This window comes from Perna viridis, chromosome 3 (assembly GCF_037379345.1).
Source record: "Perna viridis isolate PV_CMFRI_1.1 ecotype Kerala chromosome 3, ASM3737934v1, whole genome shotgun sequence".
Taxonomy (NCBI): Eukaryota; Metazoa; Mollusca; class Bivalvia; order Mytilida; family Mytilidae; genus Perna; species Perna viridis.
The window spans coordinates 31,201,886-31,221,786 of record NC_142447.1 but is presented as its reverse complement, the minus strand read 5'-3'; the positions used below and the strand labels follow the sequence as shown (position 1 = coordinate 31,221,786).

Here is a 19,901-nt window from a genome sequence, read left to right as displayed (position 1 = left end):
ATTTTGAATTGTACAGGAAGGTTGTGCAACAAATGTACTGGTAGACACGCATCTCTCCAAAAGGAGATATTTTAACTTAAGGGTTAAAATCTTGTAAAAGTAACTCCTCTTAAACTACACAAGAACACAAGACTGGGAATAAAATATAAATGGCTGTGAAGAAATGGGATTATTATTGGATGATTCCATAAGATTTTTTAAAATTTAAAGCTGCATTAGCAGTCATTTTTGTAAATTTTTATTTCTGTTGAAATATGCCTTAACTTTGAATTATTGCTTGTGCTGTAATGGTCGATTCTTAAAAAAAATCTGATTGCAAAGCGAAAGTGGTTAATCAACGCGGAAGACCGACAAACTCAAGCCATAAAAGAAAAAAGTATATATATAAGAATATAATGCAAGGATCCTTTTGTAATTTACATATTGTGATATAATTTGGCCCAAATATGATCAGTAATTGTCAATATTAATTGAAAACTAATCAAGAATTAGATGAAATGAAAATGTAAATAAGACATGCTTTCCTGTGTATCCGTTATTGTTATTTGTTTTTACCAAGGTGAAAGTATATTTAACCCAGGTCCTTTTGGCAATCTTCGGAAGTAATGGTGAAAAATAATTAGATCAGAGCTATCGATCTTGTTAGATTAAAAAAAAATTTGTTTTCTCAATATTCTGTTGGTATTATCAGCATTTATTGCAATAATTGCATTACTACAAACTTATTTCATTAAATCAGCAAAATTCAGTAGAATCAAAACTGAACAGATCTGGCAGCTAATGCAGCTTTAAGGGTTTTTACATTTAACACCATTTGAAGCATTCTCTTTGTGAGCTTGCTTACAGTATTTCTGGTATGTTTTGAATATAGACTATATGTCATGCATTATACATATCATGGTGATAATGTTTACACTGACAACAGTGAGTGTATCCTTAATCTTAGATACTTCTAATTTCACTCCTCTAGAAATGAAATACTATGTGCAAGATCAAATATAAAAAAAAACTAAATGCAAAATAGGACTAATTACACAGTCGATTTCCAACTTTCCTTTATACATCATGATACAAATAAACCCAATTTTTCTGAGACAGAATTCAGGTTGGCAAATCCTTTTAACTTAACATTTCTAACAATTTGCAGTGGGTTTTTTTTTTTAGTTCAAATTGTTTCAATACATGGGATTAGCCCAACAAATATGATGTGGCTTTAGTCACTAAATCTATCATTTTTGTATTGTAAATTACAAATATTTTAGGTTTTCCCTTTTAAAAGCAGTCTGCAGTTGGATAATGTACATTTGTACATGATGCGGTCAGATATTTTGAAAAGCTGCTTGCATATATACTGTTCCAATTTTTCTGTTTTGATCAAATTTGTGCATGGTATTGCATATACATCTGTTTTATTTTTGTAAGTGTAGGATTAGATGGCTGTGTAATTGAAGCTGCTTTGTCAAGATAAGAGACTGACGATGAAAATTAAACTACCATTATTAACTAACAATTCAATCTTCTACCAGCCATCAACATGAGCAACAACTGAAACTTCAATGTTGATGTATATAAAGAAATTTCTGCTTTTAGGTGTATTTTTTGTGGTCTACATATACATGAGTATAAATCAAAAGTGATTTTTATTATCTTATAATGTACTTGATAAAGCATGATTAACAACAAAGTTTTCATAAAAATCAATTTATCACCTAATAGCACTCTTAAATTAAAATATTGTTCCCAAGCCACTGGCAGAGGCAAAGGCCATCAAGGCTTGTGTAGCTTGTCTTGCCTCTAAGTGAAGTTTTGATTCCTTTAGCCAGTCCTCTGCCACTCTTCTTGGTTCCCCTTGTAACTGATTCATAAATCTAACAGTCATTTCTAGATCGCCTTTCTCCATCCAATACCTGGCATTAGCTAATATTTGATAGGTGGATAAATTGTCTAATTCTACTTCCTCTTGATGAACTCTAGCATATACAGATTCAAATATAAAGAAAGACTGTATGTAGGATAAGAATCTTTTCCCTAAACCTCCTCCTGTTTCATCAATCATGGCAACTCTCCTACAAACTCTGTGAACTTTTTTAAATCTTTCAGTTAGACTATCATCTGTCCATACACCTCGCTTGTAAGCTATTTCTGGTATTGTTTTTATGATAGCTTTAACATATGGTTGACTTCCTGCAGCATCAGATACAGCTGCTACTTCATTGGCTAATGGTTTCATTTTTAGTTCCCACACGTTGACTTCCTCCATACCATGTAATAAAGCCTTGTTTAAAGCAACACAGGCTAACCACAACTGTTGGGCTTTCCTGGATGTTTTTTCTGCCTCAGCTCTCTCTAATACAGAAGAAACATAAAAATAATAACAGAAAACTAAGGATAACCTTGCAAAAAATCCTGATGCTACAAGGATATCGTCTGACAACAAAACAAATGGTCAATATTTTAGGTAAAAGTCATGTTGAATTGTGTATTGACGTTAAATGTTCAGTTGAAATTTTTAATTTCAATTTCTGTGTTATATCACACCCAAATTATTGCTGAGCATACAGAAAAGAGTATTTTATTTTTTTCTTACTACAATAATATATATATATACACTCAAACCTCGGTAGCTCGAAGTCGAAGGGACCATTGAAATGTGTTCGAGTTATCAGGAGTTCGAGAAATTAAAGTTTGTATAGTTCCGGATTTCTTTCGTTGGCAGTCCGAGTTTGACTTTATCGTTATAAATTGCTTACTTCCTCCGAAGTTGTGTTAGTTCGTGGATCTTTTTCATTCGCTTTTGGAAGATTATGTTGATTTACGGACATTAAAAATGCTGTATTTTCTTTTAAAAACGTCCAGAGTGCGGGTTCATTAGTCAATAATTTGTTTTCATCCGATTTTCTTTCATGGTTTCATCATATCGACTTCGGAACATTCTCGAACTTCAATCAGTTTTATCAAAACTACCTAATTAGTGATGACTTAAATATTACCTGTAATTAACTAAAATGACACTGATTAATGATAGGGTCTCAGTTTTTCACACCTTTTATCACCCAAGCTGACAAAATGGCTGACGAGTTCGAGTTAGTGAGGTTTATTCTCAGAGATTTATTACTGAACGGACCGACTAGTCAGTTTGAGTTTTCAAGAAATCGAAGTTCGAAAAATCCAAGGTTATTTATATTGATTATATAGGAGAAAATTTTGGTACTTTGAATTGTGTTCGAGAAATCCCGAGTTCGAGCGAGTGAAGTTCGACTGTATATATAACTTCAGGGAACAGAATTGGCCTTCCCTTGATTGAATTTCCATTACCTGATCAAATATTTTAGCTATAGTGAAGTGGAAATTAATAAGAAGATCTTAATCTTTATAGGCTTTTTAATCCAAGTTTAATCGAAAATTTAAATTTCTTTGTCAATTATCCTGTATACTACCTCAGGCAGTTCAACAGATGATTGGATTGTCATTAAATCAAGAAAAGATGAACTATATTCCCTGAAGTTAAATATATTACTTGCAGTAATAACCCTACCTTCAATAGCACTTTCAATGCCTTTGAGTCTTGCTATCCAATTAGCTACTTCAGTATGGAAACCTTGCCTTTCCTCAATAAGTTTAGTATTGAGTTCTCTCTCGAAAGTCTGCTCAAGATCTTTTTCCTGTGCTTTAAGTACATCTTTCAGATGATCACTATGGGCTGCTGCTTGTCTTGCTAAGTGTTGCCTTAGTTCTTGTTCAAATGAAACCCTGGCTTCACTTTCCTGAAAGAGTAATCAAGGGAACCAAGGTTATAGCGGTAATCAATAGAATGTAATCCAGGGACATAGACCAGACATGGAAAACAGACATACACAACAAAGAACATAAAGTAACAAAAATCATACATACAAAGAAACAAAAGCAAATAAGCAACTCTGACTCCACTAAAAACTGGGAGCATGGACCAGGTCCACTGGTCCACAAAAGAAAGAAACACGATATTTTGTATACAGTTTGCTTGTGACATCCAATGATTTAAAAAATGCATTAATCATCTATTACAACTACACTTTATCAATCAGACAATCAAATTTTCAAAAAAGTATGTCAAATAGAACATATATGCAGTTAAAATTTTAGTAACAATAAAAAACCTGAGTTATCAGCAAAACTGACAAAACGGAAAAAAAATCATGGTTAAAAAGCAACATCAAATACATGTATAATGAAAAGGTACAAATGTAAATAAGTACAGTGGTACTGAATCTTAATAATTCACTTATCACAAAAAGCTGATGACAGATTCATTTCAAGAAAATTATAAGAACCATTTTTTTTTTTAAATCAAAACTGGAAATTGTGGTTTTTATACATAAATTTTCTAATGATGATTCACTACCACTATTGTAACAAATTTTTGATAAATTGATTAGTTGGTGCATCATTTAATAAACATATCCACTTGAAATTATAAAAATTACAAGCAACTTGTATCCCCATCAACCTTTTTTCCCTACAAGTTGCCCCCCCCCCCACCTTTATGCAAAAAAAAGGTGATGTACAAAAGTCCTACAACTCCTGTAAAATTGTAAAATTTGTGGAATCAGAATGGTTGTGCAATATGAACAATTATAAATGGTGACTAACAATCAGGTGAAAATTGAACAAAATCCATCAGGCAGTTTTGAAGGACTTGCATCCACAAGTGTGATCAGACGGAAATTTGGACACAAGCATTTCTATGTTCCCTTCCGCAGAGCATTGTGGGAAAAATACACGTAATTAATGTTGTGTAATGTTATGATGCATACCCATTTATCTTTATCTACAAGAAATTCATTTCTAAGTCTCTGTTGTTCATTTACAATCCTTTTATCAGCTATACCCTCATCCTCTAATCTTTGTTGCTCTAATGACTGCTGAATTCTATTCTGTTCAAGGGCTATCTGCTCTGCTAACTGCTTCTGTAACTGTTCTATACGTCTGTGTGCATGGGCTATCAAAGAATTTAACTCTTCTTCTGTCAACTTCTTACCTGTATTAATTAGAGGTAATAAGTTATAAGATAAACATACTGATAGATTAAAATAGTTTTCTTCTAGCAAATTAGGTAAAAGTAACAATAAACAAGAGGCTCCCAGGAGCCTGAATCCCTCACCTGGTTAAATTTTTGCCTTTGGCCAGGTGAGCTAAAAATGCCATTTTTCACCTTTCAAGAGTAATAACTCTAACAAAAGAGTCATCTGACAACTTTGACCCAATGCAGACTTTGGTTGGCTTCATAATGAGAATCATTCAGCTATTGATAGAATTTGGCTAAACTTAATGGTTTTGGAGGTATATGCAAAACTTTCTGATCTCTATTTCTATTTTTAGTAACAGCAGCCATATTTTTCAATGGATCAAAAATCCCCACACCAGTTTTATGCAGAACACCCTAAGGGACATTCATACCAAGTTTGGTTCTGATTGGTTCTGCAGTTTCAGAGGAGAAGAGTTTTGAAAAATGATGGACGATGATGGACGCCAAGTAATGGCCACAGCTCACATGGCCTATGGCCAGGTGAGCTAATAAAAACTATTACTACTTGTTAAGGTTACACATGAATTCAACTTATATTTATAACATAGTTCTATAATATTAAACAATAAAACAAGTATAAAAGCCTTAATGAAATACCAGGGACAGAATGATAATAATATAGACATACCCCTTGCCTGCCCTAGTTTGACTTCTGGCATTATGCTCTCTAGTTCTTTCTGAAATTGTTTCTTTCCTTGTTCAACAAGATCTTTATACTTCTGCATCATTTTAGACTGTGATTCCATCTTTGTCACTTGTGTTTCACTTTTACTCATGTCAGTCAATAATTTATTGAGGGTTTTTTGAGCTGAAGTTAAAGTCTTGTTCTTCTTAGTGACAGCATTGGCCTTGCCTTCATCAATGGTTTGTTTTAACTTGCTTAGTTCTTGTCTACAAATATAAGAATAATGGATGGACCCATGACCAATGATTTTTACAATTAGAATAACAATCCTGGATTTTTGTCATAATTAGCCTGTCAAGACTATATTGTTTTATTTTGTAATTGTTACAGTATCATTGTTGTTTCTATGTAAGCAAAAAATGTATGCCGAAAACCTACAAATACATATTAAAGGAAATCCCAAAAAACATTTTACAGTATCAAACTAGTTCATCCTTAATAGTAACTTGATCTTGTTTTTTTATGTTTTGCTTTCAAAAAGGTGATTGTGTTGTTGCCAGATATTCATACGAAATATTAACTGTGATATAAAACCTTGCAAGAGCCACATAAGACATTGATGATGTCTTATACAATGTGCACATAATACAAGGGGTCCTTGTATTTTGAAAGTTTTAGAAACATAAACTATTTTTTGCAACCGTAACTAATAGTATAACAACAGTGTTTCCAGTTAGCCTGTAAAAAGGAGACTTCTATAACATACCTTCCCTTTGAAGAACACTCAAAAATTTAAGTTTACAGTTATTGTATTTTGAACAATAACATACCTAGCCTTGGTAACAAGATCTTCAGCAACAGCTGTAGCTTTCTGTCGTGCTTCATATGCTGAAGATACCTCTTCCCATTGTAATTCTTTCTTTAATATCTGAAAAACCACATTCTATTAGACCAAGAAGATTTCCTTTCTTATTCTATGAATACTTTTTTATTGCATAAATCATGAAAAAAAATTCTGTTAAGTAACAATTTTGTTAGAATCAAGCCAATTCTGTGATGTGAGATACACCCAAAACAATGCTCCACATTTTAATTTTGTTATTAAGTTGTTTTATGGGTCTATATGATGAAATGTATAATTATTCATTCAAATCTGTCAGGTCTGAAAACAATTCAAAACAAAACCAATCATTTCTATTGCACTTCAGTGTTATTTATAATGTAATCCTCTTAATTTTGAATTCTTTACAATTTATATCTTCATAAACCAAGGGTTACATGAAAAGCCATGTTAATTTCTATTTACTAAAACATTTTAAACAAAAAATAAAAAATAAAAAATATGTAGGCTTTTCAACAATGTATCACATTTGCATGATTCTTAGCTGGAGTGCTACTTAAATAAAAGTTAATTAATTGAAAAAGAATGAAAGTAAAATACAAGTACATTAACAGTTGGACAATGTCATGATAACATGGCAGTGGTTTGTGTATTAATGTTTTAAATGCATAGTGCTTTATTTCTTGTGAGAATCTCTTTACTACCTCTGACTTGTCATCCATTGCTTTCTTCAGAGCCTCACTATGAGCCTGAATAGTTTTCACAACCTCTTGTTGGACATCAACAACCTGGCTGACAAGCTTCGTGCAGGTGTCTGACACATTCTCTACCATCATTTCAAGTGCTAGGATGAAAAGATTAAATTTAGGCATCAACATCAAATTATATACAAACAACAAAGAAATTGGTTTTAATGCTATAAACATTCCAATTTCAATTTGTATTTTCACATCATACATGTATTACCAAAATATTTTGGAGACTGACATGAAGATTTTAGACTGCATTAACATACCAAAACATTGTAATTTGAAATTAAACTGTACAGGTAAGTAAAACCACCACTTTTGGGGAGTCTGAATTCTCCATCCTAAGCCATTGACAAAATACAAGTGATTTTTTTCACTAATTTTGCGATAGGATTCCCGCCATTTTAATAGTCTACATTTTTAAAGTTTCTTCATATATCACAGGAGAAACTGATTCTTTTTCTGTCTATTCTTGATTTAAACTATTTCTCCACTCTATGGTAAAATCAAGATTTTGACATGCTCTTTGAAATTCACATGTTAAATATCTTATTATTAATATCTTGAGAAGCAAAATAATTTAACCACTCATTACTGAAGGAGAATCTATCTACAACTTACAATTTCCACTACTGCTTTAATACAACATGGTTACATCATTTGTTTTTATTAGGCTGAGGCAAGAAAAAGATACCTACCAGCATTCTGATCTGCTTCTTCCCTCTTCTTCATTTCCAATCTTCTTTGGGCTTCATCCTTTTGTCTTTCCTTTTCAGATTTAACAGGAGCAGGAGGGGCAGAGGGGGCTGGAATGGCAGGTGTGTCTAAACTTTCCTTCACTTGAACTACAGTCTGTAAAAAGGATAAAACAACATTACCATTACCCTTACTGTTTGTTGGTGTTTTAAAAATGGAATTGGGCATTCATACTTTTAAAAATAGCAGTCATTACATTGAGTCATTACACAGAAAACGTCAATAAAAATGAATTTAATCTAAATTTGTCTGACATAAGGCAATGCAGGATTTTTCATATGTTCATGTTGAACATTAAAATATGATATAGACAGATCAAAGATCTATTTTTGCCAATTCAGCTTTGTAGCCTTCTTGTAAACATGCACATGGATTAACATGACCAAGAACTGGTCCCTCTCTAGAAGAGGGTTTTCACATTATGCTCATATGAACATTTTTGACATGCCCAATATATATCACAATACCTAGCAATACCTAGTAATGATTTCCATGATAAGCTTACTTAAGCCTCTACTATAGACTGTATATTCTAATGATATAACTCTGCGTGACTCACAATTTGGCTAGTAGTCTTTTGGTTATTGGGTCTATGTGAGTAGTATTGAATTTTATGGTTAATAAATCTCTGACTAAAACAGATTCTTGTGTTTATTGAAGTATTGCAATATTATTGAAGTTTATGGTTAACAGATTTTACCTGCTCTCTTTGAACATATTTTCTCATTTTACTCTCGTCTTCAGATCTGACAGGTGATGGCGGTAACAAAGATGGTGTTTGGTCATCTTCTCTGTAATTATAAACACTCCATACATTACTTGATAATTAATCTACATCCCTGAGTGTTCTAGGATTCCTATTTACCGTTACCCGGGGCAAGTGAAATTTGGGTCAGGGAAAGTTAGGTTCTTAGTTACACTTTCTTGTGGCAAGTTGGAAACTTCATATGCTGTAAGGATTTGTTTTGTTAGGAAAGCAGTCATTGACAATGGGAAAGTTGATTTTATATGGATTTTTCCCAAGGAAACCTCAATTTCTGAAAAATCCAAAAACACTGTCCCTAGCATAAATGACTTGAAATAACTCTTTTCTTGAACTCAGTATCAATATTATTTAAAAGATATTTCTTCATAATGGTTTGATTCAAGTCATTAGTCCTGTTTTCCTTAATTCATGAGGTCAGATTTGTATAAATCACTGCAAGATACATGTATTAATAAAATTAACGGTGTTTGGGAGGTTTAAAACATGAACGAATTGATCTTGAGATCTTGAAATCGATCATCTAAAATCGTAGCTCCCCAAACAACCAATAACTCAATGTTCCTGATGATCTATGCACCACTAATGATAGTGTACAATAAGAAACAAGGAATATGTCTCAAATTAGAAGTTTTTTTAAATTTCATCTAGAAAAAGTTTCATAACAGAAAACTGCCTTATATGAGACTAAGTACAAGATGCACAGTATCCATTGATTTTTTTTTTAATTTCTATTGATTTTTCTTCTCACATTAAATGTATCATATATACATCCATTGATTTTTTTTGTTTTAACTGATTTTTCATCTTAAATTAACTTTTGTAGATGAAAAATTGCGTAATTATTCACCAAAAACCAAAAGACATTTTGGTAGAATTAACATTATTATCACATTTAGTAGTGATGTTTTCTTCTTCATTTATTAATTTTTTTTCATAATTAAATAGATAATATCCAGGTACATGTATTGTTATGATAAGATGCATCAAAATGAAAGAGCTGAGTTGGAAATTACACCAATATCCAACTGAAACAATTAAACAAATCAAAATTTTATCATTTAATTGAAAACAATACATGATTATAGAAAAGATATCATGATTTAATTGGATTTTAAAAAAATCTACCATAATACCTAGGAACAGGCTTTATCCTGGGAACTTCAGCAGGAGTTATCAATTCAAACAAGGTGTCAAAGGCTTCTTTGCTGTAAGGCACATTATCCTCAATTTGTTTTCTGAATCTAGGGTCATACCATGCATATCCTACAACACCTCCTGAGGCAACTGTAGTCAATCCAAAAAACTTAAGAAATAGACGTCTAAAATGCATAAAAAGAAAATGTTCATCATCATTTCTATAAATCAAACAGAATAAAGTGATACCAATATTCAATCAGACAAACTATATCCTGTTTTCAGCCCTATAACATAGCAATGCAGATTTGAAATATTTTCAGTGCTTCAATGTCTACGCTTTTCATCTGATGATAATTTATAAGGAAAATCGTACACAGGAAAGCTTAGATTGGTCATTTTATACAACACAAATCTCAGTTACTGTCAGTTTAATAAAACTGACTACTGGTATTGATGGCTACATTACCTTGGCTTTGGTGGTGGTGGTGGTGGAACAAAACTTCCTCCTGGAGGGGGTGGGGTTGCAAGTGATGGTTTCCCTTCTGGAGGTGGTACTGAAGATCTAGCCCTTTGTCCTTTCAACTGAAATGTAATCATTCTCTTTATATATATATTAAATTGCCAAATAAAATTGTATCAACCTAATGCAAAACAATACAAAATAAAATGCTTCCCTGCAAACAGTTTTGACCAGTATGGGCACAACATTTAAACTTGATACTCTTAATTTGGATTGTGAATAAAGCTGATTATCGTGAGAGAGTTCACAATACAATAATATCATAATATTTTGAAGCAATATAATAATATATCCTAATGGGATATTAACAGCAAAAGCCATTATTCTTTTAGTCATTATTTAGGAAGCAAAGTCTTCTTAATCTTGATTAAATTGTGTATGAGCATAAACATTTTGAATACTAGTAACTGCACTTTTGTGCATGTCAATTACTGGTGATATGGAGATACATTGTAATTAAACATTTCCATTCAACCAAACAGACAGAAAAAATATAGTTGTTAAAATATATTTGCAATGCTTCAGTAATATTTGTTCTGATTTGTTCTGTTTAAAAAAATAGTTTATATAATTGAAGGAAATGAACATGAATATGAAAGTTTGGGAAAAGTTGGATGAACAATGTAAGTATGTTTCTTTTTCCTCTGTTCAACATGTACAAGAACCCTAATCCGCCTTGGAAAAATCTGCCTCTGATTTGATTTTACATCCAAATTGTAGCATAGCTTTTCTAAAATCAGATCCTTCTGAAATTTATGCTATTATTTGTGTCAAAAACCTTTGAAGTGCATTTGTTTATGTTACAGGCTGTGCAAAAATTACTGTATTCCAGCCACACTTAAATCTAATTTAAATTTTACACAAGCCGTTTGGAACTGCCAAGTCCATCTTTTGAGAAGACAAATCCTTATTTTTTTATTGTTAATATCTTGGAGTATAAATATTGATTATTAAAATGCTCTGGATCACCCATTCAAAAGATTGTTAAAATCAAGGTTTTCATTTGCTTTATGAAAACAGATGATAATGTGATGACAACTGATTTGCTTCCAGTACTTTACACTGAAACAACTGATATTGGTATGATGAGCTAAAACAGTAGATGAACTTCATTGGCAATCAGCTTAAAATGAAAACCCTGTTAAACATGTAAAGAAGATTTTATATAAATAAAGAAGAAATCTGCCACCTATTTTGAATTTACTCTACGGTTTCTCCGCATTAGGTTAACCAAAAGCAACTACGAAACATCACCACGCTACACCTCATAGGTCTCAAAGTGCCACCATATTCTTAACTCGACTTTAGACTTAAAAGAGAATATCACTTTCACTATCACATGCATTTTCAAACTATACATTAAAATTTGCAAGAATGACAGATAGGTATGTGGTGCTATATGTCATCATTTTTAACAGCTTACCTCATTTTTATCTACTGTTTTCATCTGAGCACTTTTTCTTTTCAGATGTACAGACTATACAGTATATTAGTTTAGAGTAAAATTGCATTTCATTTGTACGTGATATTCCTTTAATCTTTCTACAGGAATGTTCAATGATTTGTCACAATCGAAAGAAAAATTAACAATCAATATGAATTGATGAAAACAATTAAAATACATGCTATACCTTAAGCCTGGAGGTGATGTTATTCGTCGTCCTCCACATTTTCAGTGTTCTGAGAAGATAAGGACACCGGCTTCGTTGAACTTCCGGTGACCTTGAGAACTGTCATACGGGGTTTATAGTAATGGCTGCGCCCATGAAAAATATATGTGGTACAAATTTTTTTATATCTTTTTGTCATTTCTTGCAATCATATAAAAAAGCAGACTATTTTGTTGCAGGTATTTATGTTAGCGATAACAGCAATTATTCTTGGCTAAAATATATTCGCGTATTGTCGAATACGTGTCGTATGTTCTTTGAGGCCATTTCATTTCTTTTGCCTGGTCGCCTTGTAAGTCAGTATAAAAAAACTGATTTGCAAGACAAACGTTTTTAATGATTACCTGAACTAATTCTAGTTAGGTTATAAGACAATGGAATCTGCTTCTTCTCATAACTTTCCCCACAACTGCTGTGTCAAATACTGAAATACAGTCAATACACTATGAATATGATACAGGTTGGGAACTGAATTCACTCCAGTCCAGCATAGACATGTAAATACACTCTGGGTCGCTTGCCCACTTTTTTGTAAAAAATGTTTAATTTTTGCGCTCAATAAATGATAAAAAAATTAAATTCATGTATTGACCAACGATTTTTTTGGTTGTTAACATTGGTTTGGGTCCTTTGAAATTGCAAGTCCGCTTTCTTAAGATTCCTTATGGGGTTTTCCTTTTAAACTTGTTTTGGTGGTGGCCGCATTCATCTCCTAGCAACAACTAATTTGCATAATTTCTCTCAGGTTTTGTTGAGAAATCCTGTAGACCAATCAGATCAACTTCCGAACAAAGATCTGAAATTTTGTACTATTTTCACAAGAACTGCCAATTCAGTGTCGGCTTAATTTATTTTGTCTTATCATTGTTCCCTTTTGTTTATCATACTATTTAGAATAATGGAATTAAAATATTCTGTAACTGTAAGTAAATAAACAATGCGCTGTCAAAATCAGCTGTTAAGTGATTGTTTCACAAGAGTCATTCCCCTTTGCAGAGAAAACAGTGTCGACCTTTGTGATGTAAATTGGGTCTACCACCAGCTACTTCCAGAGAAAGATGTCTGCCATCGCAACATAAACAAGTCGATAGCAACATAAAAAACACTGTATATTTTTGAATTGACGATTAAATGCCTTGGTATTGGTATTGCCAGTAGTGGCAAAAGGTCCTGAGTTCGGAAAAATGGATTTTATTTGTTTATTTATAAGGTCATTCATTTTTTTTGTAATCTCAAAATTTGATGAATCAATTGAAGGTGACCCAGAGTGTAAAGAAATTTGCAACTAACTGAAATCTTACATTAAAACGAAGTGGGGATCCAGATCTTGTACTTAATCGACAATGACAACTAGACTTTAAATGATCATAACTATAAAAACATTGTGAATATTTGAATAAAACCTTCAATTTTCCATTCTATAATATCTTAGCTTCATGTTCATACCAAATTTTCCTTTCTACCAAAACAACAAAAAAGCAGTATTGAAAACGAGTTACATGTACCTACCCCCCACCCCCAAAATTTTTTCCCACTCAACAATCAATGTTGTGTCATAATGAAAATTGAGATGGAATCATAACCCTGTAGAAAGAGTTTCCAATATAGGGTTATGTTATTGTATCTATTTGGGAACAAGACCTCAAATTAGTGTCAGCCTTAATTTCAGGTGTTGTTCTCAACCTGATAAATAAACATGTACAGGGCCTACGGGGGTAGTCTAGACATTAATGACAAGGAGAAGTTTTTTTTAACTCTGTATTGACATTTTTGTGTATGTTTTCTCTCTATCCAAGACAAATGGTAGAAGTGAGCACTAACGAGAAGTGTATGCTCATCTCTTCCTCTACATGTAGATTAGAACTTGATATATGATAATTCTAATTATAAGGCAGGTGTTACCCATAATAAGTTGATGAATTGTTGTTGAAAATATATTAAGTTAGGCATTGACCAAGTTTTTTTCACAGGTTCTTTCTTTAGGGAGACCTTTAAACTATTCTTTGAGTGTATGGTTAGCAGAACCCACACTAAAGAAAAAGTTGTATGATGTTGATAAGTCTTTTCCACGGTCCTTTCTATTGGGAGGCCCTTAAACTATTTGTTGACTGTTTGGATAGTGGAACCCACATCAAAGTAACAGATGTTTGTGTATCATGTGCACAATTTTCATTCACCTTAAAGTTTGATCAAGACAGTAAAGTGCTGAAACATCCCACTTCAGTACATGATTTCTGAGAACGTTTGGAATTACCATGTCTGAACCGGAATTAACCGATCATGTGATTTCTGAGTTTTGTTAGGCATAAAAATGGTGTGTCCCAGGTAACACCAGTAACATTTTGTCAACATAGAAAAAATGTTATAAAATGGTATCTTCAAAACAAAGAAAAAAATAATGTTAAAACCCCTTCCTAGTTTTGTGTGTTGTGTCAGATTGCACTGCAGATGGTAGGAAGAAGACTATCATTGGAAAATACCTTTTTTAGCTCACATGGCATCACTTGGCATCTGTCGTTGTCCTCGTTAACAATTGGAACCAAACATTGTATGAATGTTCCTTGGGGTAAAACATGGCTTCTGTTACTAAAAATGGACAGTAGTTCTTCACAAACCATAAGGTTTAGCTAAATTCTGACACAGATAAAAGTGTTCAGCATGATTAGATCTATCTGTGATCAAATTTTGTTTTAATCTGTACAGCCATGTTGGAGTAATTGCCCTTTTTCCACATTTTTTGCTATTTTTAATGTTATTTCCATCAAAAATCTTCTCTGACACTTCCAGACAAATTAGAACCAAACTTGGTATAAATGTTCCTTGAGGTATTTTACATAGAACTGACTTGGGAATTCATGATCAGTGGAAACATAGGGGTCAGACAGTAGTTTTTTTGCATATTGTATCTCCAAAACTGTTACGTTTAGCCAAATTCTTTCAATTGCCGAATGATCCTTATTATAAGGCCTACAAAAGTCTCCAGGGATAGAAGTTTTCAGACGACTCCTTGTAAGAGTTATTGCCCTTAAATAGTGAAAAGTGATGGTTTTTTTTAGTTTTCCGCCAATATCATGGGACCTATGATAGATAGAATGAAACTTTCAATTGCTAAAATGATCCTTATGATAAGTCGTACCAAGGTTTTCAAGTCCTTGAGTCAACATCTTTTTTTTAATTTATTGCCCTTGAAAGACAAAATTTAACCAGGTGAGTGATTCAGGCTCCTGGGAGCCTCTTGTTTTTTGTACATTTTAACTAAGCCTAACAAAACATTGCTGGAATTGTCTTTCCTACCTCCATCACAAAGCGTGATTGATCTTGGAAATCACTTAGTGTTTTCTGATTGCTACTATATAATGCCTCTTTGCTTATATTGATACAAAATTGTACGTGTAGTCAATCATCTAAATGCTCTTGACAGTATTTTAAAAACTTAGCCCCTATTTTTCAGGACTGACACAGAGATTGTGCAGAATATTTACAAAACAATGTAGTTTGAAGTCCAATACTGTATTGGGAAATAATATATCAGGACCACTGACAAATAATTACTGTACAGCTTCTGGTCAGATTTGGAATCGGTTTGTATTGCATTTTATTGTTTTACATGTATGTGACAAAGTAGAAGCAGCAAATTTTTCATGTGTTTTCATGGAAACACACATGTACATTTAAGGATTTAGGTCTATTTAAGGAGTGTCATCCCACTTGTCCTGCATTTGCTAATTACAGGTAAAATATAGGTGAAAATTTGTAGGACAAGGGGGAGGTATGTAGTTATTAATCACCTGTTAATTGCTTGTTTATCACAACAAAAGATCAAAGGGAGCTATCTATAGTCTGTTTTAAATTGTGTGAAAAGGTAGCCACATTCAAAAGGTAAAGTCTGTAAAATATGTAAATAAAAGTCAAAAACTTTCATTTATATATTTTGCATTTTGGTTGACGTTTTGTATGGAGTTACCATTATAATGCTATTTTTTTCTTTGTAAATATGTAGGTTGCAAAAAATTATGCAAAATAAATCTCAATATTTTATTTCGTACATAAATATAACAATGAAAATAACAAATGTTTACATTTGCCCTACAAATATCATTTATAAGCACTAATACATCACATTGTTTTCATAAAATGTTCATTGTCACACAAAATGTTCATTATCACCTAACCAAGATGTATCAGATGAGAGGCGGAGTCAGCATACTGCACTACTGTCATCTCATTGTTGTGAAGTCTTTGTTTGAGTTGTTGCAGTCTGGTGTCTATATTGCGGTGCTTTCGGCGTTTTCGTGCTGGTAGTCCTCCAGCAGCAATCTGAATGATGTTTACTTCATTGACAGCTTGAATCTATTTGAGGTGTTTGATGAACAAGTAGATGTTTGGATGAGCAGTTTGTATCTGTTTCTTTATCTTTGAGTGCCATCCTTCCAAGTGATTTGTTGTTCTTGGTCCATCATGACTGAAGTGGTTCCAAATGTGGCAGTCTGACTCTATCCATTGTGTGGTTACATAGTCGGTAAACAGAACTGTGTCCATGTTCACATCGGCATTGTCTAGCTCGTTCAAGGCATTGAACCATACATCTTCTACACTTTCTTGCGGTACAAGTGGTAATACTGCTGCTCTGCATACTAGTGTTGTGATAGTGTCAATGTATCTGTATGCAATCTGTAGGCCTGTGTGTTGAGTCTTTCTCCAGATACATTGTGTAAAGTGGCATTAATAGTTGCAGTTTCAAAATCCACCACTAGAGTTGTTGGTAGAAGCTGAAGTCCAATCTCTGTACATTTGGCTTTCATAATGTTGAAGAATCTGGTGTAAATCTGCTCACTTTTCCCAGGAAGTAGACCATAGACGAGTGGATATATCTGGCCGTTTACTGTCCCATGGATTGTATAGAGTTATGTAAATAATGTAGGACATGTGTAGAAAGTTCCGTCTCCATACAAGGTAGTGTTGTTTGTAAGATGCTGCAAGTTCCTGCAATACGAGAATCCTAGGTCCAATGTTGTCATCAGCAAGTAGGAATTGTTCACCAGTTGAAGTCTTAACCCATTGGTCTTGCAAATCAAGTTCATTAGTGGTTGATGGCAGCTTGGGTAAGAGACGGGACGTTGTCTGTACAGAATAGTTCTAGAAGACTGGAAAGTAGGAAGCTTTGCAACCATCTGCTCAGTGGCGTCATCCCATTCTGGTGTTCTCAACTTGGCAATTTCTTCATCATATATCTTTGGAACAAGGTCGGTCTCTTCTCTACATCTCTTTTTTATAGCATTCATTACTTTATTTGCTTGCAGTTTATATGGGTCAGATGCATGATTATGCTGAAGATTGAAGCCAATGGGAATTTTATTAAGAGTGTTTATAGTTGCTGGACAAGTTCTAACAGTACATCGCCAGTACTCTCTCTTCACGTCGTGATTTTATCTGGAAACGGTGGTTGTTGTAGACAAGACTTTGTCCACCCTTGGTGTTCTCTACGAATTCAACGCTTAACTGAGCATTAGCCATTTTGACTGATGAATTTTCCAATTTTCTCTATGCTTATATACATATACTGAACAGTATTCAAAGCCATGCTAATAAGATAATCATGTGAACATTACTTACTAATATGAATGAGAAAGGCCAAGCTCATTAAGAATATTAAAATAATTTTCAACTATTACCAAACTTAAGAAAATTAAGCTAAAGTGATATACCAAGCTCATTATAATGACAACTTACTTGAAGATGTGCTTAATTATGATGATTATAAGATTCAATAAGTTATGATGATTAAGTAAACAAGTTAGCAACATTTTCTTTTTATTTATTTATATTTTTTAGAACTTTTGATCATATATATATATATATATATAATATTGTATAACATTTATTTATGTAATAATTTTTTTTTATTTTGATATATATAGTAAGTTTTTTAAATAACAAAAATAAATTATTATACATTATTTTTTTGTACATTAGTTAATACATTTTTTTTAAAATTATTGAATATCATTTTGCCTTTTTTGTTGTACTTTAGATACAGATTTATTGCCAATTAATGGAAAAGACTATAACACTACCAACACTTTATAAAAACATAATTATCTAATTAGTCAAAATAATTTTGCAGGACATGTGGGATGTATTTTTTTTACAAATGTAGGACAAGTGGGTATAAACCATTTAGGGATAATATGAATTTAAAAGGGTTGTGAAATCATTAAAGATCTTTCATGCTAGAACGATAAGGAGAAAAAATAGATGGGTCAGTACACTTGTTTTTGAGATGTAAGCATTTGAAATTATAGCCGGAAAAGTTTCCAAAGGTTTCATCTTTGTAGGTTATATCTATTAAAACACTGAAGAAATGACAAGGATTTCATTTAAAAAAACTTCCCAAGTAACATTTTATGTGTGTTAAATGAAATTATGAAAAGAAAGGAGGTCACTGGGCAAAAAATATTTATGCAATGAAATGGATCAAACCAAAGCAGTAAAACAAACTGACAAAAACGGCTGAACATGGCCAATTAATTTACTGTTTGGTATAAGATTTTATTATTAGGGAAGATTTTAGGGTCTTAAGTTTTGTCTTTTAAAATTTTATTTTATTTTATTTATTTTTCTTTTTCTCAGATTTGTTTTGCTCCTTTTTATCCATTAAGATTTTACTTAATATACTCTAACTTAGACAGTGTTCCTGATGACTTTGAAATAATTCATTGATTTCTGGCATAAACAAAACTTTAGTCATCTCTCCAAAACTATACCTGATATAAATCAGTACCCTTAGCACATTCTAACTACAAAGTTATTTCAGATAGCAAAGTACGAAAAATTAAAGCACTGCAAGACAATGGGTATAAGATGTTGTAGGGCATCCTCACAATGTTGGGGGTCCTGTGTCCACTTATTTTCATAGGACTGCAGATGTAAGTGGAGACTGGAGCCCAAACACATTGTGGGTCAAGCCCAGTTATTGGGTAAATATATATTTGTGCTTCAAACAGCAATTGGGGACCTTTAAGTATGACTGTAACAATTTTATTTTAATACAAACACTTTGACTTCAGTTGCATTGTTAAAAATGATAATTTTTTGCATGTCCTGCAAGGTTGATTCTTTTTCATTTGTTCATGTATTTAAAATATTATATATAAAGATTGTAAAAAAATGATTTACTTATTTTGACAGGAGCTGTCTTCTCAAAAGTAACACACCTGCTATACAATGTGTACGTACTAGAATGGATTGGCCTGAGCCGACTATTGTTTGTGATAAAAAAACAGGAAAACCACAACCTAATCAAAACGTTCTAAAACGGTTCTACAGATTAAATTCTGGGTTATGGATCCGAACAAGAGCCGGACGAGGCAAGAAGTTATGGACAAAGTATTCACAAAGAAGATACAGACTTAGACAGCATGTGATATGTAATGCACAACAATCAACATTACTGGACAAAATGGTGACCGATTATTGGAAAAAGAAAACTTACTTTGTTGATGATCCATATGAACCTTACCAAAAACGTACTGACGCAGAGAAATTTGGTGTGGATGTCAAGAAACCAAAATTTGTACCCTAAGTCTCAATAAAATACATGTATATCACTAATTTTATGCATTTTTATTATAAAAAAAAACACACACACGCACATAAAAACAGGTTATATACATATTGGTGTAAATCATTCATAACTTTTGTTAATTCTGAATGATGAGCAGAAAATTTTAATATGGTATGGCAAGAAAGCTGTCACTTACTGCTCTGTTGTG

General features: G+C 32.6%; 2 protein-coding genes across 3 annotated transcripts; one reads left to right on the top strand and one right to left on the bottom strand.

Annotated features, from left to right (window-relative positions):
* Positions 1 to 1,623: 1,623 nt before the first annotated feature.
* Positions 1,624 to 12,179, bottom strand: LOC148621853 (MICOS complex subunit MIC60-like). The gene is made up of 11 exons (XM_088576634.1): positions 12,091 to 12,179; positions 10,406 to 10,521; positions 9,936 to 10,121; positions 8,737 to 8,827; positions 7,979 to 8,132; positions 7,236 to 7,375; positions 6,521 to 6,618; positions 5,694 to 5,956; positions 4,794 to 5,017; positions 3,536 to 3,764; positions 1,624 to 2,346 (listed from the first exon to the last, which is right to left on the bottom strand). Exons 1-11 carry the CDS (start codon positions 12,127 to 12,129, stop codon positions 1,727 to 1,729), a joined length of 2,160 nt encoding a protein of 719 aa, XP_088432760.1. The 5' UTR covers positions 12,130 to 12,179; the 3' UTR covers positions 1,624 to 1,726.
* LOC148621852 (large ribosomal subunit protein bL35m-like) lies at positions 12,098 to 19,740 on the top strand. 2 transcript variants are annotated; one of them, XM_088576646.1, is made up of 3 exons: positions 12,098 to 12,239; positions 15,581 to 15,710; positions 19,318 to 19,740. In XM_088576646.1, exons 1-3 carry the CDS (start codon positions 12,212 to 12,214, stop codon positions 19,709 to 19,711), a joined length of 552 nt encoding a protein of 183 aa, XP_088432772.1. In that variant the 5' UTR covers positions 12,098 to 12,211; the 3' UTR covers positions 19,712 to 19,740. The 2 variants fall into 2 exon arrangements, with proteins under 2 accessions (XP_088432772.1, XP_088432771.1); XM_088576645.1 differs by having other exon boundaries at positions 12,098 to 12,308.
* The last annotated feature ends 161 nt before the right edge of the window (positions 19,741 to 19,901 follow it).